Raw genomic sequence first — 26,630 nt, forward strand, 5'->3', positions numbered from 1 at the left:
GATGGTCCTGTCATCCCCCAGGGGCTCAGGGAATGGGGCTGGCTCCTCTGCACCAAGTTGACTGACTCAACAAGAGTGAGAGACTCTTCCACAGACGGTTTACTGGGGCCAGGTCTCAATGTAGTAAATATTATCACTTCCACACACTTTCCACTACGAAACTCAGGCCCATAGCCACACCTAAGTCCAAGGGAGGCTGGGAAAAACAATCTAGCTACATGCCCAAGAGGCAAAAGAAATGGGTTTTGATGAATACACAGTGTTCTCTGCTACAGGAACAAAGAGAAAATTCTAGCACGTTTAAGAAATAAACAGTTGGTGTAACAGAGCAGGGCTGGGACTAAGATGAGGTGAGCGAGGCCCCTACAGTACAAAATGCAAGGAGTCACTCAGTCTCAGGCTTAGCAAGTACTCTTCAGATTTGTGCCATAACCCACACCGCGGGCCTCACTCTATCCTAGACAATTTAACGGCAGAAAATGGAGAGAGAGAGAGGAATGTGCTGCCTCAGATAGTTATTGGGAAAGGAACTCATCATGAAAAGGGATGGGGAAAGATCTTTCTAGACAGAGTAAGCAGCACATGCAAAGTTTCTAAGACAGAAACAAGTTTAGTGTCTGACAAACAGAAAAAGGCCAATAGGAGTGAGATACAAAAACAGAGTTGGAGACAACTGGGTCACATAGTCTTCCAGACTGAGCAAGGAGTTTAGGTTTTATTTCGGATATACTGGAAATCCACTGCAGCATTTAAGTGGCAGAATCAAATGCTCTGATTTTCACTTTATAAGCAGTCTCACTGGTTGTCCTGTGGAGAATGGATCCAGGAAGTTCATTTGAAAAGCTACCGATATAGTTCGGGGTGGTGGTGGGGGGTGGGGGTTGATGATAACCTGGTCTACAAAATGGCAGTAAACTTAGAGAGACGAGTAATTCAAAATATATTGGAGAGGGGGCAAAGAAATAACAGGTATTGCTAAGAAAACAAGGAATAAATGTTTAAGCAACTAAGTGGATATTACTATTATATGGAGCCAGGAAACAAAACAAAAAAAGGGCGGGGGGAAGACAATGTTTTATCTCTCTATTTAAATAGTGAGCTTCTTGGGGGATAAAGGAGGTGCTTCTTTTGTATTCTCAACAGGAATAATCCAACAAGATATGTTCTAAAAGAAAAAAAAATTACACTATCAAGGCTCAAGGCAATATGCACACCATCTCCCACCTACAGAACAAAAATCAGTTAAGATATTCTGGAGGACAATTGGCAGTAAGATCCAAAGTCTCACCTTTCCATCTTGGTGGTTAAGATTATGGCTGAGTCAAATGCCTAAACTGAAATTCTAGCTCTGCCACTGACTATTTCTGTGACCTTGGGCAAATTATTTACTGTGCCTCCTATTCTTCATCTATAAAATGGGGAGAAAAATAGAGCCTACCTCATAAGGTCATTTGAGGATTAAATAACACCATACGTAGCCCAAAGAACTATGCTTAGCACATAGCAAGAGTTCAATAAATGCAATGATTAAAGTATATTAACTGTTATATCTAATGCTGTGAATGATTTCTAAAAAAAAAAAAAAAGACATGGGAAAAGATGTACAAGGATATTCATAGCAGCATTATTAATAATACTGAAAAATTAATACTGAAATGTTTAACTGCCCACCAATAAGAAAATGGATTTCAAAATTTCATGTTGAACAATAACTTATGATCCAGGAATTATAAATGATGTCATTAAAATAGTTAAGATTATATGCTTATGATGTATTGTTTTAAAACCTTATATTTATGTAGAAGGGAAGGAAACATCTGGAAAGATAAAAACCAAAATGTTAACAGTGGTTATCACTAAGTGGAAAGATTATTGCTAGTTTTGTTTTCTTCATTGAGTTGGTCTCTATTTTCCAAATTTCCAACAATGTATTCATTGTATTCACGTTGGGTTTATAGTCATGAAAAAAAAAAAAAACCCTCCTCAGTTAGTGACATATTTTTAACCAACTACCTGTATGAACACAGTGTAAAGTCTTCACCACTTGCTTCCAAGACAAAACACCTAAATGTGTCAATAATATGGGGATGTATTACCAAAATAACTTTCAAAATCAAATGAAAAAAAATGGGGTATGAAGGCTATGCATTCTTAGTCCTAATTCGTGGATATAGCTCAGTTGTTTTCTTACTTAAAAACATAAGGTTGAAGGGGAAAAAAATTAATTCGCCAGAATCTTCCATTAGTAAAAGAAGCAACGTGGATTCCCAGTTCTGTTCCCCTAGATTGCAAGGTAACCAGTTTCTTTTGTTCACAATACTGTTTGCTCTCAAAATACTGGGAAGGCACTTTCCTCGTAAGTATAGCTACAGTGTTGTATTTCTCCAGCAACAGGTTTGTCTGTTGTCAGCCACGTATTAAATATGTTTATATTCAAATTTTCCAGCATGCTTTTTAATTTAATCCTTCCTAAAAACATTTGTGTAAACTAAATGTTCAATTGCACTAAATACTAAAATTATTAAATATACAAGATATCACAGTATCTTTCAGGGGGTAATACAAAAACTACACCAATCGTAACTTGATTAGTAGCAATGAGCTAAGTTTTTAAATAGGTAAAGAAAAGACTTCTGTAATTGAAAGAGCCAGCTGCAGCTAATAATTAGGAGGAATATTAATTTTTTTTTACAACTTCACTGTCACTTACCCACTGAAAACACATAATATCTAGACCCTTTCTTCGTAGGCCGGCAACTTAAAGAATGCACCTCAAAAAAAAAAAAACAAGCCACTGATGGGTTTAGAGAGCACATTCTAGGTCAAGCTTTGTGGAAACTTGACTCCTCCTCAGGTGACGTTACTTGTATTCTACAACATCCAGTTGATCTCCTCAAATATTTTCCTTCCTCTCTTTTCTAAGCCTTCCAGAGAGTATTTAAGCAGCACAAAGTATGGTTTTCCTACCCAATGAGCTTCAGATTACACTAGGCTGAAGCTACTGTATGTTCACTCAGTAGCTTCTCTGAAAGCTGTTAACAGAAAACATTATCAGAAGATGTCTAATAGAATTCAGGTTTTCAGAAGGTTTGCATTTCACTCTTGTTAGCAGAAGCCAAAAAGATTTTTTAATGTCATTCGACCACTAATGTTTCAGTAAGCAGAAACTGTTGGAAGACTTCACCTCCTCCACCTGACAGGCAATGGTTTGACACAAATCAAAGCATTTTATTCACTTACAGTAAAGTTGATTCACTGGCCAGCGGAACACACATTAACTCCTTGCTCTGCAAATTGACAACTTAAAGGAAGAATTAGGTGTATTGCCTGCTTTTCCTATAAGAACTATGTTTCCTACCATATCTATAGTTGAAAAGAAATGATTTTTAATAGAAGTGTTTTAGCTATTAAAAGTGGAAGGAATAATAAAATTGGGGGAAAAAAATCACTATTTTGCAACTCCTAATGAAACTGATGATTCAAAGATCATCAATGGAAGAAACCATTAGACAAAAGGTTAAATAAAAACCTTAAAATGGAAGGATCAGACTGTTACCACATGAACACATGGATTAATCTCAGCACCACTGAGACTGGCACAACAGGACATTGTGTGCTTCCTGATGTGGTATAAAATGAAGCCACAGCAGCACCTGTGAAGTGTCCTAGCCAAAAGAGTTGAACAATCTAATCCAACCTCCAAGGAGAGTTTCTCGTTTACAGAAAATATGGAGGATATAGAATAAAGCCAAATGACCCCCACAAGTGAACAAATGAAAAAATCCAGAATGAATATCAGACATTCTGCAGAAAACTTTTTGTTTTCCAAGAAGTCAATTGTATGAAAAAATGAGTGGGAAGGAAGTAACAGCTTTTGAATCAGTTACTTGAGGGACATACCAACTAAGTGCAACAGGTGGATGTTACTTAAATGCTGAGTCATACATACCAGCTGCATAAAGTCATTTTTGAGGCAATTAATGTCGTTTGATTATATACTGATTAAGAAGTGTTATCAAGAAATAACCATATTTGTAAGAAATGAATTCAGAAATACATAGGGTGAAATGACATACAGGCTGGGATTTGCTTTATAACACATAACAATAAAAAGTAAAACAAGATAAAGAACAGATGGAGATCAAAATGGCGGTGTGAGGTGAGCCTCTGTAAATCTTCCCTGGAGTTTACAACTACTCGAACAACTATAACTCCACAAAGGACTCCCTGCACAGCAGACAGGCAAGACAAAGAGGCCCACTACTGAATTCACCTAAAGGTGGGTGAATTGCATGAGCTGGGGAGGAGGGAAGGGAGAAGTACAGACACGGAGCCGCGCGGGCAGGCGCAGGACGCAGACCTAGTTCAGTGCTCCAAGCTCGCTGCATCCTGGAACTACCGCAGGGCGGGAGAGGGAAGAAATCAGACTGCTAGGGCTCCGCTTATGGCCCACAGGGCAGAGGGGGCAGCATATAACACGGCTGAACCCAATGTTCATGGCAGAGACCTCAGAAAAAAGACTGAGGGAAGAAGGCTGAAAACAGTGGTTTAAGTCCTCACTGCCGAGCAGAGAACGGAAGCCTTAGGCACTGAGACTAGCCGCCCCTCCTCACTTTCCCAGAGCTTGCCCCGCCCCCACCTGCCCGGTGCTAGAAGTGGAACAGTAGCAGTGTCAGATCAAAAGAACAGAATATTTGCTGTTCTGATAACTGTGGACCACAGACATAGATTCACAGCCCAACTAGTTCCAGCAAAGGGGACGGAGCTGAGGAAGCAGGACCGGCTGTGGTGGTGGTCCCTGCCATTGCTCTGCGACACCTCTCACAACTCACCACGACCCTGGCCCCACCTATCTGGGCGGATCCCTGAAGGAGTAAACAGAACTGCTGAAACATACGGGCTCTGAATCTGGTGCAGGAAGAGCTTTGGAACTTCAGAAGCTCTCCACATACCCACACGGACACTGTGCCCTGTGACCCAAGCAAACTATTAACAGAGGAGAAGCCCGTCTCCCAGGGAATCCCCCCATTGTGTGAGAAGCTGGGATAGTGCAGAGAAAACATAGCACTACCGTATGAGAGAAATAAAAGGCTGCAGTCGGAGAGAAAATGAAACATTCTACCAACAAGTACTGGAAAACAAAAGAAAGACCTCTTCCTATCAACCTGCTGCAGAAGCCATTCCTGTAGATGTTTAGAAAGAGAAATAATAAATCAGTAATTGCCATGAATAACCAAGGCAACAAGACAGCTCAAAAAGAAAGTGAAAAGTCTCCAGAAAAGGAACTTAAAGATATGGAAATATGTGATTTAAATGACAGAGAATTCAAGATTGCAGTTCTGAAAAACCTCAACGAGATGCAAGAAAACACAGAAAGGCAGTTTAATGAACTCAGAAACACAATCAAAGAACAACATGAGCATTTTACAAAAGAGATTGAAATTTTAAAAAAGAACCAAATAGAATTTCTGGAGATTAAGAACTCAATAGAAGAAATTAAGAATGAAATAGCCAGCTTAGGTAGTAGAGTTGACCAGATGGAGGAAAGAATCAGTGACTTCGAAGATAGAAACCTGGAAATTACATGGATGGAAGAAGAAAGAGACTTGAGACTTAAAAGAAATGAAACAACTCTACAAGAACTTTCTGACTCCATCAGAAAGAGCAATATAAGAATAATGGGCATACCAGAAGGAGAAGAAAGAGAGAAGGGGACAGAAAATATTTTCAAACAAATTGTTGATGAGAACTTCCCAAACTTGTGGACAGAACTGGATCCTCGAATCCAAGAAGCAAATAGAACACCTAATTACCTCAATCCCAACAGGCCTTCTCCAAGGCACATTGTATTGAAGCTGTCAAAAATCAACGACAAAGAAAGAATCCTCAACGCAGCCAGGGAAAAGAAGACGGTAAGCTATAAAGGAAAGCCCATTAGATTATCATCAGATTTTTCAACAGAAACTCTACAAGCCAGGAGGGAGTGGAACCAAATATTCAAACCACTGAAAGAGAGAAATTATGAGCCAAGAATAATGTATCCAGCAAAGATATCCTTTAGATTTGAAGGAGGAATAAAGACCTTTCCAGACATACAGAAACTGAAGGAATTTTCTAATACACAACCTGCACTACAAGAAATACTAAAGGAAGCTATTCAACCACCATCAACAGGGACAATTTGTGGCAACCAAAACATAAAAAGAGGGAGAGTAAAGGCCTGAACCAGAATATGGGAATGGAGAAAGTAAGCGTGCTGAAGAAAATGGAATACTCTAAATATCAAACTTTCTTTTACATAAATTTAAGGGTAACCACTCAAAAAAAATCCAGAACTGAAATATAGACTGTAATAAAAGAAGAAACAGAGGGAAACATCATAGAATACAACCACACAGAAATAATAGACAACAACAAAAAGGCAAAGAAACAATGGAGACACAGCCTTACCAGAAAACTAAAGATAGAATGACAGGAAATCCTCACATATCAATAATCACCCTAAATGTAAATGGACTGAACTCACCAAGAAAAAGGCACAGAGTAGCAGATCGGATCAAAAACCTAATCCCAACCATATGCTGTACCCAAGAGACACATCTCAGCTACAAGGACAAGCATAGACTCAAAGTGAAAGGGTGGAAATTGACACTCCAAGCAAACGGTATCCAGAGAAAATCAGGTGTAGCTATACCGATATCAGATGAAACTTTTTCAGGGTGAAAAAGATAACAAGAGACAAAGATGGACATTTCATAATGGTAAAAGGGACTATACAACAAGAAGACATAACAGTCATCAATGTTTATGCCCCCAGTCAGGGAGCACCGAAATATACCAAGCAACTACTAACAGAACTAAAGGGAGAAATTGACCAAAACACAATTATACTAGGAGACTTAAACACATCATTGACAGCTATGGATAGATCATCCAAACAGAAAATAAATAACAAAATACCAGCCCTAAATGACACATTAGATGAAATGGACATAATTGACAAATACAGAGCACTTCATCCTAAAACATCAGACTATACGTTTTTTTCTAGTATAGAGAATGTACATGGAACATTCTCAAGGATAGACCATATATTGGGACATAAAATCAGCCTCAACAAATTTAAGAAGATTGAAATCATACCAAGCATATTCTCTGATCACAAGGCTTTGAAATTGGATATCAACTGCAAAAAGAAAGCAGGAAAAAACACAAATACATGGAGATTAAAAAACATACTTTTAAAGAAAGACTGGGTCAAAGAAGAAATTAGAGGAGAGATCAAAAGATACATAGAAACAAATGACAATGAAAATACATCCTCCCAAAATTTTTGGGATGCAGCAAAAGCAGTTTTAAGAGGGAAATTTATATCATTATAGGCCTATCTCAAGAAACAAGAAAAATCCCTGATAAATAACCTCATGTTACACCTTAAAGAACTAGAAAAAGAAGAACAAATAAAACCCAAGGTCAGCAGAAGAAAGGAAATAACGAAAATCAGAGCAGACCTAAATGAAATAGAGAACAAAAAGACAATAGAAAAAATTAATGTGACAAAGAGCTGGTTCTTTGAAACGATTAACAAAATTGACAAACCCTTGGCTAGACTCACCTAGATAAAAAGAGAGAAGACACTAATTAACAAAATCAAAAATGAAAAAGGGAAGTTATCACGGACACCACAGAAGTACAAAGGATCATCCAAGAATACTACGAAGGACTATATGCCACCAAATTCAATAACCTAGAAGAAATGGACAAGTTCTTAGAAAGACATAGAATTCCTAGGCTGAACCATGAAGAACTGGATAATCTAAACAGACCGATCACCAGTAACAAAATTGAATCAGTCATCCAAAACCTTCCCAAAAGCAAAAGTCCTGGACCAGATGGCTTCACTAGTGAATTCTACCAAACCTTCCAAGAGGATCTAATACCAATCCTGCTCAAACTCTTCAAAAAATTGAAGAAGAGACAGTACTCCCTAACTCATTTTATGAGGCCAACATTACCCTGATACCAAAACCTGGTGAGGACAACACAAAAAAGAAAACTACAGACCAATATCTGATGAATACAGATGCAAAAATCCTAAACAAAATTCAAGCAAATCAAATACAACAATACATTAAAAAGATCATTCATCACGACCAAGTGGGGTTCATCCCCCGGGGCACAAGGATGGTTCAACATCCGCAAATCCATCAATGTGATATATCACATAAACAAAATAAAGAACAAAAATCATATGATTATATCCATTGATGCAGAAAAAGCATTTGACAAGATACAACATCCATGTATGATTAAAACACTTAATAAAATAGGTATGGAAGGAAAATACCTTAACATAGTAAAGGCCATATATGACAAACCCTCAGCTAATCTCATAATTAATGGTGAAAAACTGAAGCTCTTTGCTCTACGTTCAGGAATACGACAGGGCTGTCCCCTATCATCTCTGCTTTTCAACACAGTGTTGGAAGTCCTCGCCAGAGCAATCAGGCAAGAGTAAGAAATAAAAGGCATCCAAATTGGGAATGAAGAAGTTAAATTGTCACTGTTTGCAGATGTCATGATGCTATATATAGAAAACCCTGAAGACTCCACCAAAAAGCTATTAGAAACAATCAATGAATGCAGTAAAGTTGCCGGCTACAAAATCAACATACAAAAGTCCATTGCATTCCTATATACTAACAATGAAATCTCAGAAAAAGAAATAAAAAAAAAAAAAACAATTCCTTCTGCAATTGCAGCAAAAAGAATAAAATACCTAGGAATAAACTTATCCAAGGATATGAAAGACCTATATGCTGAAAACTATAAGACATTTTTAAAAGAAATTGAAGAAGACACAAAGAAATGGAAAGACATTCCGTGCTCATGGACTGGAAGAATCAACATAGTTAAAATGGCCATATTACCCAAAGCAATATACAGATTTAATGCAATGCCCATCAAAATCCCAACGGCACTTTTTAAAGAAATAGAACAAAAAATCATCCGATTTGTTTGGAACCACAAAAGACCCCGAATAGCCAAAGCAATCTTAAGAAAAAAGAACAATACTGGAATTATCACACTCCCTAACTTTAGCTTGTACTACAAGACTACAATAATCAAAACAGCATGGTATTGGCAGAAAAACAGACACACAGACCAATGGAATAGAATTGAGAACCCAGAAATAAAACCACATAAATATGGACAGATTATTTTTGACAAAGAAGCAAAAACATACAATGGAGAAGAGACAGCCTCTTCAATAAATGGTGCTGGGAGAATTGGATAGCCACGTGCAAAAGAATTAAACTGGACTGCTATTTGTCACCATCTACCAAAATTAATTCAAAATAGATCAAAGACTTAAGCATAAGACCTGAAACAATAAACTGCATGGAAGAAAACGTAGGTACTAAACTTATGGACCTTGGGTTCAAAGAGCATTTTATGAATTTAACTCCAAAGGCAAGTGAAGTAAAAGCTAAAATAAACAAATGGGACTATATGAAACTTAAAAGCTTCTGCACAGCAAAAGAAACCATCGACAAAATAAAGAGGCAACCAACTGAATGGGAGAAGATTTTTGCAAACAGTGCCTTCGATAAGGGGCTAATATCCAAAGGATACAAGGAACTCATGAAACTCAACAACAAAAAACAAACAACCCAATTGAAAAATGGGCAGAGGACATGAAGAGACATTTCTCCAAAGAGGACATACGAATGGCAAATAGACATATGAAAAAATGTTCAACATCACTAATCATCAGAGAAAAGCAGATAAAAACCACAATGAGATATCATCTCACCCCAGTCAGAATGGCTATCATCAACAAGACAAATAGTAACAAGTGTTGGAGAGGCTTTGGAGAAAAAGGAACCCTCAAACACTGTTGGTGGGAATGCAGACTGGTGCAGCCGCTATGGAAGGCAATGTGGAGGTTCCTCAAAAAATTACGAATAGAATTACCATATGATGCAGCAATCCCTCTCCTGGGTATCTACCCAAAAAGTCTGAAAACATTTATCCATAAAGACACGTGTGCTCCAATGTTTACTGCAGCTTTGTTTACGGTGGCCAAGACCTGGAAACAACCAAAACGTCCTTCGAGAGATGAATGAATAAAGAAGTCGTGGTATATATACACAATGGAATACTATTCGGCTGTAAGAAAAGATGATATAAGAACATTTGTGACAACGTGAATGGATCTTGAAAGTATAATACTAAGCGAAATAAGTCAGACAGAAAAAGCAGAGAACGATATGATTTCATTGATATGTGGTATATAAACCAAAAACAACAAAAGAACAAGACAAACAAATGAGAAACAAAAACTCATAGACACAGACAATAGTTTAGTGGTTACCAGAGGGTAAGGGGTATGGGGGGTGGGAGATGAGGGTAAAAGGGATCAAATATATGGTGATGAAAGGAGAACTGACTCTGGGTGGTGAACACACAATGGGATTTATAGATGATGTAACACAGAGTTGTACACCTGAAATCTGTGTAATTTTACTAACAATTGTCACCCCAATAAATTTAAAAAAAAAAAAAAGAACAGATGGAGCCAAAGTGGCAAAAATCTCAACATATCTTCAATCTGGGTGATGGGTACATGGGGCTCATGATGTTATCCTCTCTGCTTTTTTGTATGTCTGAAAATTTTTCTCATTTAAAACTTGAGAATATTTAGAAGAATATTCTTACTAGTCCTTTATATATAGCACACAAGCATAAATACATCAAGCTCCTTGGCAATGCCAATAGTCAATGCTACTCAAAAATCAGAGGAAACTAGTGAGACAACTCACACCAGAAGCAAGGTACAGGAGATGACACTAGCATTGCAGTCACGTCCCATAGGGGATGCTAACGGCTCTCAGAGGACAGTAAACTTCAATAGGAAACCAGCTAAACAGAATGTTCAGCTTCTGCTGAACAAGAAGCCAATGTGATTCATGATTTGAAAAAGTAGTAAACACGCCCACGTGATTTTTTGGATTCACACAATTTCAAAGAACGTCAGGAACAGAAAGGAAATTGAAGTCTCCTAGTCCAAACCCTATTCTCTTACAAACCATTCCCACCCAGGGTCACTGTGTGCATAAGTCCAGGGGGTGTTATTAATATGTTTTATGTCCAGTACACAGTCTGTATGGCTATGTGCAAAGGCCCTACTTCTAATTATTTATCTTCTATTGCCATCATTACTGCTTCTTTTACTACTACTACTACTGATAATAATAATAATTAGTAGTAGTAGTAGTATAGTGCAATCAATAGTAAAAAAATAATAATACTTATTCCACAGGGTTGTGAAAATAAAATGAGGACTTAAAGAACCCACAGGGTCTGAAAAGGTTGGGACTTATGAGATGAATTGTGTCCCTCAAAAAAGACATGTTGAAGTCTTAACCCCCAGTACCTGAGAATATGACCTTATTTGAAAATAGGGCTTTTACAGATGTAATCAAGTTAACATGAGTTCATGAGTGGGCCCTAATTCAATATAATTGATATTCTTCCAAGAAAAGAGAAGGAAGGGAAGACACGGAGAGAAGACAGCCATGTAAAGATGGAGCAAAGACTGGAGTTAGGCTGCCACAAGTTAAGAAACACCTAGGGTTACCAGAAGCCGGAAGAGACAAGGAAGGATCCTCCTGTACAGTCTTGGAGGGAGTATAGACCGGCTGATACCTTGTCTTTGGACTTCTAGCCTCCAGAACTGTGAGAATATCAGCTTGTGTTGTTTTAAGCCACCAAGTTTGTGGTACTTGGTTACAGCAGCCCTAGGAAATTAATACAGTATTGTAACGTGTGCTGCCAGTGCACTTCTGAAAGTACTGACATCTAGAGAAGAACAGAACACTGGCGTGGGCTGGGAACCTTCATCTGCCTCATTCTTGAATCTAGGTAAATATTTCCCTTAATGCAGCCCATTTCTTTTTGCAACAATATCACCTCGTAAACTCAGGATGAGTAAAAAACCAGTGAAAACCTGTTGTCTCCAACATCCTGCTCTTCAAGCTAACACGAGGCGATGGTTTGACACAAATCAAAGCATTTCATTCACTCGATGGTTTGAACTTCAGAGCTAAACGCTACATTTTTCCTGTTAAGATTTCATTCATCAATTCATCCTGTCATTCCCAGCCATCAAGATCTTTTTGTAACCAGTCAACCAACATTTTACATGTCCTGTTCAACTTCATGTTATGCAGACGTGTGATTGGCAGGCCATCTGTCTTCGACCAAGCCATTAAGAAAACAGTGTTCCAAACAAGGCTGAAGAGAGTGTCCTGTACTACACCAGAGTCTTCCCTCAAAGTGGACATCAGTCCATTCATTACTCACCCCTCTCCGTCGAATGTAATTCAAGTAACATACGTAGATATAACTGCATTTCTCTACCTTTCCCAAAAGGATTTTTTAAGCCTATTATGCTTTCATACATGCAAAGTATTATTAATGATGAATTTTTGTCAAATGCTTCTTTATCTACCAGGCTAGTAACCCCATTTTAAAAAGAAAAAAACTGTATGGCATAACCCATGGTGTTTACAGTTGCATTGAAATCTCAGGCTTATAATGAAATGTTCTGGAAATCAACATCATGGTCATACAAGAATTAGGAAATGTCTTTTTTTTTTTAAGAATTCAGATTAAATTTATATAATATCTATAGTACTATTTATTACTGAAGTTCAGAATAATGACTCAAGAGGCATATGATGCAGAATCTAAGCAATTTTGTTCAGTTTCCTCTATTTAGAAAGGCAAGAATCTTATAATTTGAGTCCAAATAGTTGTCAACAAGAATTTCTATTTAAATACCTATGAGATGCCAGATGTATTACAGATGTCTCACTGTGGCTCTTATGGTGTGAATGGTCCTTAGAGGTCCCTCTACACTCAACAGTCGCTGACTTTACAAAACTCTTAAAAGATACCCTCTGCTGTTGGAAAAAGGCAATTTCCAAAGATTCAGGATCTCTCCCATTAATGGATAGTTTCCTAAATATAAGCTATAATCTTCCTGTGAAGTTCCTTTATTTTGTCTTAATTCCAAGGGGTAGAATAAATCACATCTTTTCTCCACAAAACAGGCTTCAAGTCTCAGGAAGGAGTGACCTTGTTCCCTCTCTTTCTTCCCCTCTCTAGGTCCAGCTTCTGCCATTTCTTCACACCTTTCTCTGGAATTCAACACAAAGATGACTACTTGTAGCTTGCCAAAGCCTTTAGAACAGTTATTAGTCACTTGAGTCACTTTCAAATCCAAATCATATTAAGATCACCCATAACAGCTGCAAAGAACTAATTATTTTTACTTCTGAATAAGGGAATGATTAAATTGTATCAAATTCATAATTTTGGATGATCAATTTTCAAGGGGCAATTTCTAAGCCCTACATCAATTTTCAGATAGTATTGTTTAAAGGAAGAACGAAGAAATCTTTCATAACTGACAGGATTCAGTCAAGAATCACATCAGCCACGGCATGACTTATTGACCACCAGGCCTGGGATGAAGGGCTTCCCTAACTCCACAACAAACTAACCTCAACCCACTAATTGTGCTTCTGGGAACTACCGCTGTCCATTATCAAACAACATTTGGTTTTTCAAATTACTTAGTCTCCTAACCCTAAACAAGTTTCTCCACTATACTAAGCTGGTAGAAGGAGGGTTTCCACAAGATATCTTTGACCAGTAGAAGTAATGCTGTGGACAAGACAGCTCTGATTTCTCTCAAAGTATCAAACAGATGTCCAGATCCTTGGATAAATAAAAATTTAAGCTAGTGTACTCATTCCAATCTCCCAACCTACAGCTGTTCTTGGCCACTTCCTCATATCTACTGAGAAGAGCCCAGAACTAATACCCAAGAGTCCCTCAAAATTCCCCTACAAACCTGATCCTTAAACACACATATAGACACACCTCCAAAGAAAGTGAACCTCTAACACATCAAGAAGCAAGTGTCAAAAATTAGCATTAATTTTAACAAAGTATTCTTCTATCTACAAGAACTACCCAGAGCACATGACAAGTCAAAGACTAGGGCTGCCTTAATTTAATGTATATTTAGGAAAGGTAACCTGGGAGTCCCAGGTGCAACGCTTCTCAATTCACTGGGCTGCAAGTGTTTCTCATTCAGTGGGGAGTCTTCAAAGACCAATTATGGCAGTGGAAGAGGAGAGGAAACAAATATCATTGTTACCCCAAAGGGTTATAAGGGGGATGGGGGTGATGGGCATTGAATACGTCACTTAGTCAGAGCAATATTAACCCCACTATGATTCAACTAAACTGAAACCTGGTCTTGAAACTAAAGTAGTGTGATAGACTAAATGTGCAGGTTAATGATGATACAGCACAAATCCCTCAACATTCAAAACCAGCTTTTGACTCCAAAAAGAGACTTCCAACATAGCATGTAAGGTGAACAACAACGAGGGGTCAGAGAATTTTTAAATCCTACCTCAGACTTTATTACAGGAGAGGGAAGAGAATCTTTTTTAAAAAAATTAAACTTTGGATTTTCAAAATAAAATCAGATAATTTTCACTATTCTCAGAAGGCTAAAATGCGAGAGTTTATTGAAAGAAATGGGTCTCTCCATAAAGATGAAAGAATTTGGGAAACAATTAATTGGGAAGTATTAATTTGAAATCATTTGGGCAACTCCAAATTTTACCAGTTGCGTAAATTTGTAGGCATGCACTTTACGGAAAACATTTTTTAAAAAACAAACAAACAAATGAATGAATGTTTTCCAAGAGTATGTGAAACTGGAATCCATCCATCTCCAGGTTAATGCAGTCTTTAACTTTAACATCTGCCTCCCAGATACTAAAACTGTGAGGTTGGTTAAGTGAGAAGATCTTGTCAAAAGGAGATTAGAGACCAGAAATGCTAAGACTGAAAGCTCTCTTTATTGGTTCCTTTTTCCCTCCCTCTCTGTGAGAATGTCAAGATGATGATGGCATCAATCTTTCTGGAGAAAGCAAAGCAGTTTTACCAACTGAACCTACGCTGCAAAGCAAAGCAAGCACAAATCCTACAGAACTTCAGAGAACAAAGCATAAGGAAAAGAATGCAAAGTGTGCCCTCTATCGGTCGGAGTGTTTTAATTGTGGAGTGGCTGCGTGGCAAGTCATATCCAGCAATGAGAGGTGAGAGGCTAAGGCCATCACTGTAGAACAATTCTAAATGTGTTGACCCAGAAGCAAGGATCTAGCAGAGGCCCACTTGGCCAGAAGTGAAGAGTGCTCAGCCTGGTTCTGACCAGTCTATGAACCAGCAGTGTGAGAGATACAAGTCACATCAATGCCAGCACCGTATGCAATCAGCTGGAAAACTGCAACAGCGATTTCTAACACTCTATATTATTGTTGTATTAATGAGATCAAAATTAGACCATATGAGAAGTTTTAACAGAACCCCTTATACTATTTATATTTTTGTAAACTTTTTAGGGAAATAGAGAGGAGAGTTTAACAACTATTTTTTGCGTGAGAGATTATTAGCCAAGTAATTATTTACTGAAATAAATCTTGAGATAGTGCTTCAAATGTGTCCTCATACTGTGAATACACACAGGGCAAATGGCTGGAAACCCACACATGGAAAATAAACTTAGGGAACAAATTTCTATACCAATTTGAAGCAGCCGTTTGGCATCATGCTAATTAAGAAGGTCGACCTCCTATTTCTTTAACCAAAGCTTTTTAACCTGTTGAAGGCAAGAAATGAACCATGAGTCACTTTGAGAATTCAGTGAAAGCTCTAGATCTTCTCTCTATACATTACCCCCACAACAAGAAAAGATTTTCCTTCTAATTTCAGTAGACAGAAAAACCCTGGCCCCACCTCTGGAAGCCAAGTTAAGAAACCCTACTCAAAAGAAATGTTCTGCGCAAGCCTACCTGTTTTATGAGTGTTCTTAATATCCTTCAGCAGGTGATGAAAATTGAAAGGTTTTAAGTAAATTGTAAAGGTTTTCCCCAAACAACTATATAAGAGGGAAAGCTACCTATGTCTGTTTCTCAATGCTTTATGGTAAAAACAGTATTTAATAGCTTTTCTCTAATCCTGATTGGTTACTCTGATTGTATTACGATGGTTATATGTGTGTATACATAAAATACATACATACATACAAACACATGTTGACACACACACAAGCGTGCACCCACAAACACACATATTTATTCTGGTTACTGTTGTTCCAGAAATATAAGAGGTTACTATAATTCATATACAAGAATAATGATTTTTTTTGAAAAAAACAATAGTGATCAAAAAATTTACCAACGCAGTAGGCAAATTTTTATCAGATTATATAATACTTATGGTCCTACACCTCAATTAATCTACCCCCTCAGCCTTCAGTTACTTAGTATCAGTTATGTTATTAGCATAATTATGAGTTCTAGGAAGTTCTGAGGCTCAACAAAAGTCTATACACCAAAGACCTTTTGAATGGGTTCAAAGGTGATTTATTTCCTTTTTAAATGAATATTTATGTTAAAGGTGTACTGTGTACAGGAAAGGCCAGGGAATTCGGGAAGGTTGGATTCTAGTTCTAGCTCTCTTCCATTTAACTGTTAGTTTTAAAAATCGTATTTATTTCAGTAAGCAGCTCACCTTCTTGAAAAGTCAACCCAGTCTCACCTCCTTTGAAGGGTAGTAATATCTCAGGGCTCTCCTGGAAGGCACAATACTGAAAACCTATGTATTCTATGCACTCCAACAGAAGAACTTGTTCTGAAATACACACACACACATACACACCCCTACTTATGTCTCTCACAGGTATGTCTACATAGCTATATTTATACTAAAGTCATAAACATAAAAAAATGCAGATTGAATGTTTTCCTGCACTAATTTATGTTATTAATATGATTGCCTTTAAGAACACAGACACCACTTTCTTTAATTTTCCCCTAAATGATTATTCGTACAGGCAAAGTATTTGGGGATGAAAATCCCTTATCGACCCTTTCTCTAGAAGTGTTTCTAACATACAGGTTCCTCCCAGAGTTTACCTTACCATGCCCCAAACTCACCCGTCATTTGAGATACTCTATCATTCAAATAGCAAACAGATCCACCGATAGAAGTCTCCATAAGAGAAGCCACAGGCATGAATCTATGGGGGCTGGGCGGGGCTGCGGAGGACAGGCCACTGCAAACGTCACTCATTCATTCACAAGGGTGTGGGAATGTCAGGAGTGGGAGCTGATCCAAAGGCACATAACACATATGTGGATACGCAACAGGCACTAGCACTCTGTAAAATGGCAAAGATTTTGAGAAGAGACCTCAGAATAAGGACTGGGCTGGGATGGTTTTATACCTCAGTGGGTTTTTTTGTTTGTCTTTAAACTCATTACACCTATTATCTAACCATTCATTCAAACTGCAACTATGTCCAAAGACTTTCGAATTAAAAAAAAGATAAAAAAGCCAGCCTTTCTCATTAAGTCACCACATGTGACAAAATAACCAGAATAAATGTGAAAATAAGAGTTCTTTAAGAGTGGCACCAAAAGCTAAGAAAACTATGAGGGAATAATTGACTTTGGCTTCAGAAGAAAGGCGGAAAATTCCAGGAAGACTTCGTAGAGGCAGTGCCCTTTTCCTGGGGTCTACCACATGCTCAACAACATAAAAACATGAAAACACATGGTATGCTTGGAAATGAAGTAATCTGGTATAGCTCAAGCGTATAGTGCTTTCAGGGTGATAGAGATTTGGAAACAGGCTACAACAGTCAGATGGTGGGGAACTCTTGAATGCAACGCGGAAGAGACTGACATTTATTGTACTGTCCATATGGAGACCTGGGATGTTTGGAGGTCTATTAGCAAAGACGGAACATGATTAGATCTGTGGATGAGAAAAATTCAGTGCGGCAACACTGTAAAGGATGGAGTGAGGAAGAAGTGGCTGCTGAGACATGAGGAGTCAGTGAGGGTCTGAACTAGAAAATAACCTTTGGTAAAGGGAAGGATGGGGTGGATGTAAACAACATTTCTGAGGTAGACTCACTAAATCTGAATGAATTAATAAAACAGGCTTCCAGCCTTGACACATAGAAACCCCATGAATAGAAAGAAGAACACAGGCAGAGGAACACAGTTAGGAGAGGACATAGAAGAGGAAAGAGTTGTCAAGTTTAAGTGTGCATGGAGTGGAATAGCTATCCATAAAGCAATAGATGAGAAATCAGAGGGTAACATAATCTGCAGCTCAAAAAAATCATTCATTCTGTAAAATGTTGGGGCTTGAGTTGAAAGACTCTACATTGAAATTACAGTCTAAGATACAGGGATGGGTCAAATCCCCAATGAAAGGATAAAGGTAAAGAAATACTAGTCTACGCCTGCTCTCAATGAGGGGATCAAAGAGAAGTGGGAAACACAACTAGAGTGTGGTGTCACTAGCCAAAGGAAGAGACTTTCTTTGGAAACGAGTGATAAGATATCTCCAGAGGAACGAGTAATAGGGGACTGTGATAATATTTGTGGAGTTGGCAATGAGGTGAGTATTGAATATGGATGAAGAAAACCCTCTCAGTACAATGATGGAGGTGGAAGCCAGATTGTTACAGATTGAAGAGTGAACGAGAGGATTGTTAAGCAAGAGAAGGAAAGGGGAGAAGTGAAGAAAAGGGAAAGAGATTGGAAAACAATGTGAGGAAGGAGGAAATTAAGAATTTTAAAATTGGGGAACAGCAGCATGCTTGAAAAGAGGGTGACTCATACAGAAATATCCTAGAGGAGACTAGGTGGGGGGTTGGCTTTGGACAAACTAAAAATGCTCTATCCTTCCTTTCTCATCCATCTCTTCCTCCCTCCCTCCCCTTTCTTGTCCTCCCTTCCACTGTCCTCTGTCTTGTTGTCATCCTGAGAGAAAGATGAAGAGAAAACAAGAACTGAGAAAGATAAGTAAAAATCCTGTTTAGTCACAAAAACCCAATTCTCCAAAGTCATACCGTCCCCACCCCCTTTTCAACATATACCTACACACCTAAATATGCACACACATATACATACAGGTATATATACATTCCCTATCATAGTTATGTACGTAATATATGCACTTTAGTATTAATTAGCACCTTCCATATGTATCCCAGCTAAAAATATGAAAATTTATAAATATGGACACGCCACACTGTATTTACCTAATGGTCAATCCTTGAATGCTGCAGATCATGGGAAAAAATAATGAACATCATGATAGTTTGAAAAAAAAAAAGGAAGTTTCAAACTTTATTTTCATCCCAGAACTTACTACCTCCCTTTAGCAGTGTGGTTATCAGGTGTTTTATCAAATGATTCGTCTGTCATCTATTCCCTGGCCTTGGGATAAGAATGCTTATTTCCAGAAGGAAAAAAAAAGGATTAAAAGGCAGTTGGTTGAAAGGAAAGAAGTCAAAAGTAGCCTGGACAATAAATCAAGAGCTGGGTTTGCATACAGGAATTAGAAGTGTCATTTCCAACTTGGGATTTCTGCAAATATTGGATTCTACCCAAGCTGGATTTTACAAGCAGATAAAGAAAGCCAGGATTAAATGGAGACCTGGAGGAATGTCACCTATTCTGAATCACTTCCAAATTTCAGTAGCTAAATAAGATGTTGGCTGGGGCACGGCAACTTTCTGACCTCCATGCACTAGTAAGATACTAGCCGGAAAAACTCAGAATTCTGCGGGAAGAAAAAGCAGCCCATTAACAAAAGAGAGAACAAAAGAAAAGAAAGAACATGCTTATGTTGCAAAGTTAAACATCACATCAGCTTTCCTGAAATACTCTGGAACTTAAAAAAGTAAGCATACAAAATGTATTTTGAAGCTTTTTCATTTAAGTGTAGGTTAATATGTTCCATGTGCCATTTTGTATTTTGAAAGAATACTGCAAGAAATATGCTATTACTAAAAGTACTTGTAAAACCAGATATCTCCAAATCGCTTCATTAATTTTTTTTATCATTAGTTTCAGGTGTACAAAATAATGTAATGGCTAGACATTTAATCTCTTCATTAAATTTTTAAAAATACAAATTGATTTAGCCCTATGAGGTTTAAGAGAAAATATTTATGTTTTTTTTACCAACATCAGTTGCCAGAAATACACCACACTGTTTGTGATAAATACTTCAGCTTCATGGAAGAAGCCAAATCTAATCTTAGGAAAATGAGATGTTTCCACACTTCAGTATGGAAAAGGCTACAGCAGGAAACACTTGTCATACCACGCCCCCTACCACCAACCAGACCACCAGAAACACGAATCACGGTTAGGGGCCTTGCTGCTTTTAAAGAGTTTTATCAAGAAGTTTTCATAAAGCCCTAGTTAAAATGTGACTGAGCCTATACACAGAATGAAAGAGATGTAAAAATAAATCACTATGCACCAAGCTCAAGAAATCCCAGGAGACTATAATGAAGTTGTGATTTGCCTATCCACCTTTCAGTAATTCAACCTGAAATGTGGCTTACAACCATTCCAAAAAATAAAACGAATCAAATAACCCAGTTTACAATACAAACAAATCGCAAGAGGTCCCAGGACAGATACAGGCAGTACGGGTTAACAGTAGCTAATAATGACTATGCTTTTGAACTGGGAGGTGGGTGAGGGGTCCAATGAGTTACTGCCGCCATACACATGAGTTGTCAATTAGCTTTTCAAAACATTGGCAGTGTCTCCTCTCTACAAGATATTCATTCTCAGTATTGTGTTTGTGCCTAATTATTTTTTTTAACTTATTGCTGCCAGGCTCTATTAGTGTTTATTAAATGCATTTATATTTTATGAATTTGTTTTCTAAATAAAGGGAACAAAGAGTAATTGGTATTGTTCATGATGGTCTCCCCCATCCAACGGTTTGTCTAAAAGTAGGGAAGGTCAAAATTCTATTCTCTCAATCCTCTGGCTATATTTTGAAATAAAACACGGAGTTAAATGATATATTTGCTCTCTATTCCAGACTGGATGCAATTGATTTCAACTGACTAAATTATCTGATCTCTGCCAAGAATTTTATTTCATTAAGAAAATGATATTATAGCGCATCTGAGATCATAGAGTAGACTAAACATAATGCCAAAGAAGTTCTGAGAATGCTCCACAGTGAAGGTTTGATTATTTGCAGATGGAATATGGAAGGAAAAAAAAAAAAAAGAATCAGATCCCAGGCATTAGCCTAACCAATCCTGGTATCATTGCTGCCTACATCGTAGCACAAAGCCAAGAAAATAACTGATCTCCGAAGCCACAACACCTTCTTTTTGGAAGGTACTAATCACTTTCCTTCCTAGAAAGTAATATTTAACTGCCACTATCTGAAAACAAAGAGAAAGGGGGGAAATGTTGGGACCACAATAGGCTCTAGCCTGTCAGCTGTCACTGCTGACATGATTTGGCTAGTCGTCAAGCATTCACCAAGGAACTCATTTAAACCAATCTCCTTTGGGAAAGCCGATTGTGTGGTATGCGCAACAATCGGTGTAGGATCAATCAGTGGACATGAGATCAATTAAAACCAGCTTAAGTTTGTGAAGAGGAACAACTCACACAACCTGAGTTAGATCTCTATTCATTTCAATACTCTCACAATACAATCCTTAAGCTTCCTTGCAAGGCAGCAAAGCTACTATCACCCTACACTGTCTAGCCAGCCCTTTAAGTAGTTCCACTTTTAATTAAAAACACAGTACACCCTTTGTTGGCAACAGATAGTGTGGTCACTTTTAAGGACCGCAGTTATTTTAGCCAGAAACTTGGGAGTTGGGAAGGAACATCTGTTAAAAAAAAAAGGGGGTGGGGGATACACTTTGATAGATTTTTTTTTCTGTACAACTTTACCAATTTACATGTACTTGAAAGTATTTGAATTTTATTAAATGGAAAGGTTGGTTTGGCGAAGTTACCATCGCACACTTCAGAATTTAGTTTCTAAATGTCAGCATGTGGGGATGTGGAAGGTATGAGATTTTGCTAAAGCAGCTTTGAAATAAATAGGTTTTGCCTCAGATACCTAAGAAGGCATAGGCAGGACTTGAAGACGGCACTGAGGAGGAAAGCATGCAGTGTTCTCTTCTGGCCGCAGGAGTGCTATAATGTCATTCTCCACCAAATAGCATCTCCACGTTAAGTTCTACTAAAACAATATTTGTGATTCTTCCCTACACAGCCACAACAGTCAGTTGGATGAGAAAGGCATCCCTGAATTAGTAAATCTGCTAACAATCTATGTTTCCCAAGCTTTAAGCCCTTGAGTTTCTTCAACCAAGGGGACTGCAACTTCTGCTTCTAAGAGGGGGAAAAGTCTCTCCAAACACTTCTGACCAGTGTAATAAAAAATTGCCAACTTTACTGAATAATACCTTGAAAGAAAACACTGGGGTGGAGAAGGAGCCATTGGGGGTGAGGGGAGGAGAGAGAGAGACGGAAAGGGACTTTTCCAAGACTAATATCAATATCACACTTTCATGACCTCTGGGAAGAAATTTCTCCCTAGTATTTTTATGCAGAATAATTTCTGAAAAGTTGCATTTTCCAAATGTCGAAAGAGAGAAAGAGAGTGAGAGAAAGGGGGATCCTTATAACCCACAGGTCTGCAGTGTCAATTGAACAGGGCTAAGAAAGTCGCACGCCAGAGTTATCTCGAGCGCTGCCCTTGGGCGGGCCAACTTCAGCCCCACGGGTAGGTGAGAACAGCTTAACGACGTCCTAAAAAAAACTATGAAAAATTAGAACGCGAAAAGCTCTCTCCCAAATCTGGATGTAGGACCGGAGACTCCATAAAACGAGTTATAAACAAATCACATCACAGGTCGAGTGAGACATTTATATCCCAGAAAAATCAGATGTGTTAAACTCAAGACAAATTCTAACCGCGAAAAAGTCCAAATTACTAGATAGCTCTAAGGGGCTGCGTGCGGTGCACCTCCCAGGAGCGGGTAATATTAATACATACAAGGTGGGGAAAAAGAAAGGGGGAGTTGTTTAAATCCCCCAGAAGACCTAATTGTGTTCAGCAGCTCTGTCCCTCAAATGCAGTTGGATTAGCTGCAGCCACCGCAGGACTCAGAGATGAGCTTCGCGCACCAAATCTGCAGGAAAGCTAGCTTTCTGAAACCTTTCTGGAGATTTTCACTCGCCCTTCCCGCTGCGCACACAAGTGATGGAGTGGGAGGAAGCGGTTCAAAAGCCGCAAGTGAATTTCAGTGAGAACAGAAACCTCTCTCAGAAATAGCTGCTTTTGAGGGAAGTAAGTGGAGAGGGCAAAGTCGGGCCTGTCCCCAAAACATCACTCTGCGGGCGAGCGCTCCCCAGAAAACCTGCTCAAGAGTTACTGCTCAACACAGAAAGTTCCGTGAATCGTGCCTACTACTCTTAGGATCCAGAAAAAGAGATCAATATTGCCCTTTTCCTGGAAATACAGCTTCTCCACCTCGATATGCTACTCCTCCGCAACTCTAACTCTCTCTCTCTCTGTCTCTCTCTCTCTCTCTCTCTCTCACACACACACACACACACACACACACCACACACACACACACACACTATGCTAGGCTGTGTCCATAGCGATCTGGGATGAGGATTTCGGGCGCGTGTGCGTGGGGGAAGGTAGGGATAGATGAGCCACAGGGGAGGTGGGAAAGAGCACTAAAAAGAGACACAGAAAAGAACAAGAAAACTGGGTGCCCGATAAGAAATGAGACGGAAAGAGAAGAGTTTAGGAGTCGAGGCGCGGCACGAAACCTGGGCACCGACCGCACCACTTAGCCCTGAGTGCCGGCGAGACGCCCGGCTCTCCGCGCGTCTCGCTCCCTCGCCGCGCCTTCCGAGGACAGAAAAGACAGGGTTCTGTAGATAGTGGGGAGCGGAAGTGTGCAAGAGCGAGGGGAGAGGGCACTATCCTGCCCCTGAGCCGCGGGAGTCCGGGCGTAAGCTGGGCGACCCGCCCCCCGGCCCCACGCACCTCCGGCGGAGCAAGACCCACCTCGTTTACTGCGTCTCCATCGGTTGCCTTGGCAGTGGCTGTAATCCATACAGTTCAGGATGATGAGGGCAAAGGAGAAGAGGCGAAACTGCATCTGGGCGGTCGGACGGGTGAGAGATGCCTCTCAAAGTCGGGGAACTGGAGGGCTCATCGGAGGAGCCGGCGCAGACCTCGCTGCTGGAGAAGACGCAGAGTCGCCACTAGCCCCGGGGCCGCACTGCTCAATTCGGCACCGTCAGCACCTTTCCGCCTTGAACCTGAGAGACGAGGAGGAGAAACAGGGTGGGTGGGGGATGGAGAGAGCCCCAGGGAGGCAGCGGCCTCTCCGCGCGTCCCAACTTAAGAAGGGGAGGGAGGGGGAAGCGAACTCATAGCCTGGCACAAGCCGCGGAGCAGCTTAACCCAGCGCGCACAGCTGCCTGCGACTTGGAGAGGAAGGTGATTACAATCAGTGAATTAGCAATCTCTGCTGAGCTGCAAGCTTCGACCCCGGAGAAAGGGCGTGTGCGACCCCGGGGAAAGGAAAGTGCTCCAAAGGCACTGAGGGCGCAGGGTTAAAGAAGCGCTTTTCGGCCCTTTAGTTCCACTGTGGGGTACCCAAGCGCCGTGGTCGCGGTGGCGGGGCGCGGGTCGCCTGCCGCGAGCTCTTACGTCTCGGGCGGTGCGGCGTGCCTAGGAGCGGCGCTCCATCCCCGGCTCCGGAAGCCAGCCGCCTCCCTAGCACGTGGGCTGGGGAAAAGTTTGCCGAGACCCACCGGGAGCGCGTGGCAGCTCGGGGTTACGGCGGCCGCCGCGGGTTCGAAGTGCACCGAGGGTCCTCTGGACTGGCGGCGCCTGGCAGGAGAGCGGCGAGGCTGGCGCGTCCGCAGCCTCTAGGATGCTGCGTCCCCGCCCGGGAGTGCGAGCCTCCGGCGAGGGGCACGCCCGCTCTCACTCTCTGGGTCCCTAGCCTATTGGGCGATGTCCTGAGCCCTCTCCACAGCTACTTCACAGCTAAGGTTTCTCCCTTTTCTAGTTGTGGGAGACAGAACTCTCACGCGAGGCCGAAAGGATGTGGCGAGCGCACTTTCCGACGGAGATGCTGCTCAGCTGAGGCTCGGGATGCTTCTATAAGTAGGTGGTGCTGTGGTCCAAGGCATCTCAGTCAAAGCTGCCTCGGAGTTCCTGGGTCCTAACGCCAGAAACTCTCGGGTTTCCCTGAGGTCCTAAAGAGAGCTGACAGCTTCCAGCGAGCCTGACCCCAACTGAATCCCCTCCCGGCTTCCCTGGAGTGGGTGGCCACACTGAAGAGCACCTGACACGGAGGCGCCCCCTGACCGTGCAAGGCCCGGGAGCCCAGCTGGCTTCACCCCCAAAGCGTTCTCTCCGGCGCTGCGGGTTCGGTTCCAACCTCAGTGCTGACCTTCCTGCTGGAAGATCTGACTGATTGGTGGTTTCTTCCAGACCTTCCCGTGCTCCGGTCCGGGACTGCTGCTGTGGACAAGCGGAGTTTAAATTTGAGCCGCATCCCGAAAGATGCCACACCTATGCCACTTTTTCATTTACGTCTTGGCTTTGTTTTACGGGAAGATCTATTAGCACGGGCTGAAACTGAAAGGCGCCCTCCGCTGAGGTAGTGAAAGCGTATTGCCAATAGCTTTTGCTTTATCCTCGGAAGTGTTCTTTCTTGACTTTGTTTCTCCTCCAGGAAAACTTCCAAAAAAACCTCTGATCTCTTGCTTGCAATACTCAAGAAATCGGGACCTTGCTTCTTTACAGAAAAGTTCACTTTCCACTTAAGTATTTTTCATTCATAATCCTCCCCCCACCCTCAATGTTTCCTGAATCATACTTTTGGGCGCCTTGGGTTTGGGGAATATTCTGTTTAACAAAATGTTACATGAAATACACTTGATGTTACCTGATTTCATTCTGGTGAACTCTGTCTTGCATTCATTACTGTGGGAATGACTGTATTTATTTACTCCTTTAGGCTACAGATAAGAATTTATACTGCTAACGATGGCAGGAGGAATGTTTGTGGATATGGCCACAGGTACCATATTATTATGCTAGCATTTTGTACCACTTATGTTTTCTTTACTATGCCTTCAGTTTCAGAAGCTGTTCAAAATTTTGGAGACTTGAGACAATTATATAGAAACAATAAAACATTAGAATAGTCATGTTTATTAATTATTCCATTATTGCCTACCCAGAACTATCTTTACCAGCGTCACTATTACACAGCAATATTTGTGTGCTAAGAATTTCAGTGTTATTCCTCTTATGCATGCCTGACAACACCAAAGTAAATCTGAGCTGAGGTCACTGGTCCCATTTCCTAGATAAGAAAATTCAGCCTGAGACTGGCCCACAGGGCACAGAGACAAAACACACTGCAGAAACAGTGGATCTGTTTCTCTGAGTCTTTGATTTTTATCACAGAATTTGGAAGCAGTTGGAAACATTTCAGCTTTGGGAGTGAGTGGCCCAAGTGTGACGACTTTATATTCCAGTGAATATCCCTCCATCATCATAAACACCACTCCCCTCATACATGCACGCACCAAATTTATTGTACTTCTAAAGGAGTTAAATCCACGGGA

The 26,630-nt window shown here is 40.2% G+C and overlaps 1 protein-coding gene across 4 annotated transcripts in view; it reads right to left on the reverse strand.

Moving 5' to 3' along the window:
- RSPO2 (R-spondin 2) overlaps positions 1-25,826 on the reverse strand; it is a 155,307-nt gene extending 129,481 nt beyond the window's left edge. Inside the window, exons 1-2 of one of the 4 annotated variants that reach the window (XM_033125753.1) lie at positions 25,080-25,826; positions 24,043-24,299 (exon numbers count right to left, since the gene is read on the reverse strand). In XM_033125753.1, the coding sequence (XP_032981644.1) occupies positions 24,043-24,136 (94 nt within the window). In that variant the 5' untranslated portion in view covers positions 24,137-24,299; positions 25,080-25,826. Of the gene's footprint in view, positions 1-24,042; positions 24,370-24,693; positions 24,764-24,797 lie in introns of those variants that run through there. The other 3 variants (XM_033125751.1, XM_033125754.1, XM_033125752.1) reach the window with 3 other exon arrangements.
- Positions 25,827-26,630: the final 804 nt, after the last annotated feature.

This window comes from Rhinolophus ferrumequinum, chromosome 14 (assembly GCF_004115265.2).
Source record: "Rhinolophus ferrumequinum isolate MPI-CBG mRhiFer1 chromosome 14, mRhiFer1_v1.p, whole genome shotgun sequence".
Taxonomy (NCBI): Eukaryota; Metazoa; Chordata; class Mammalia; order Chiroptera; family Rhinolophidae; genus Rhinolophus; species Rhinolophus ferrumequinum.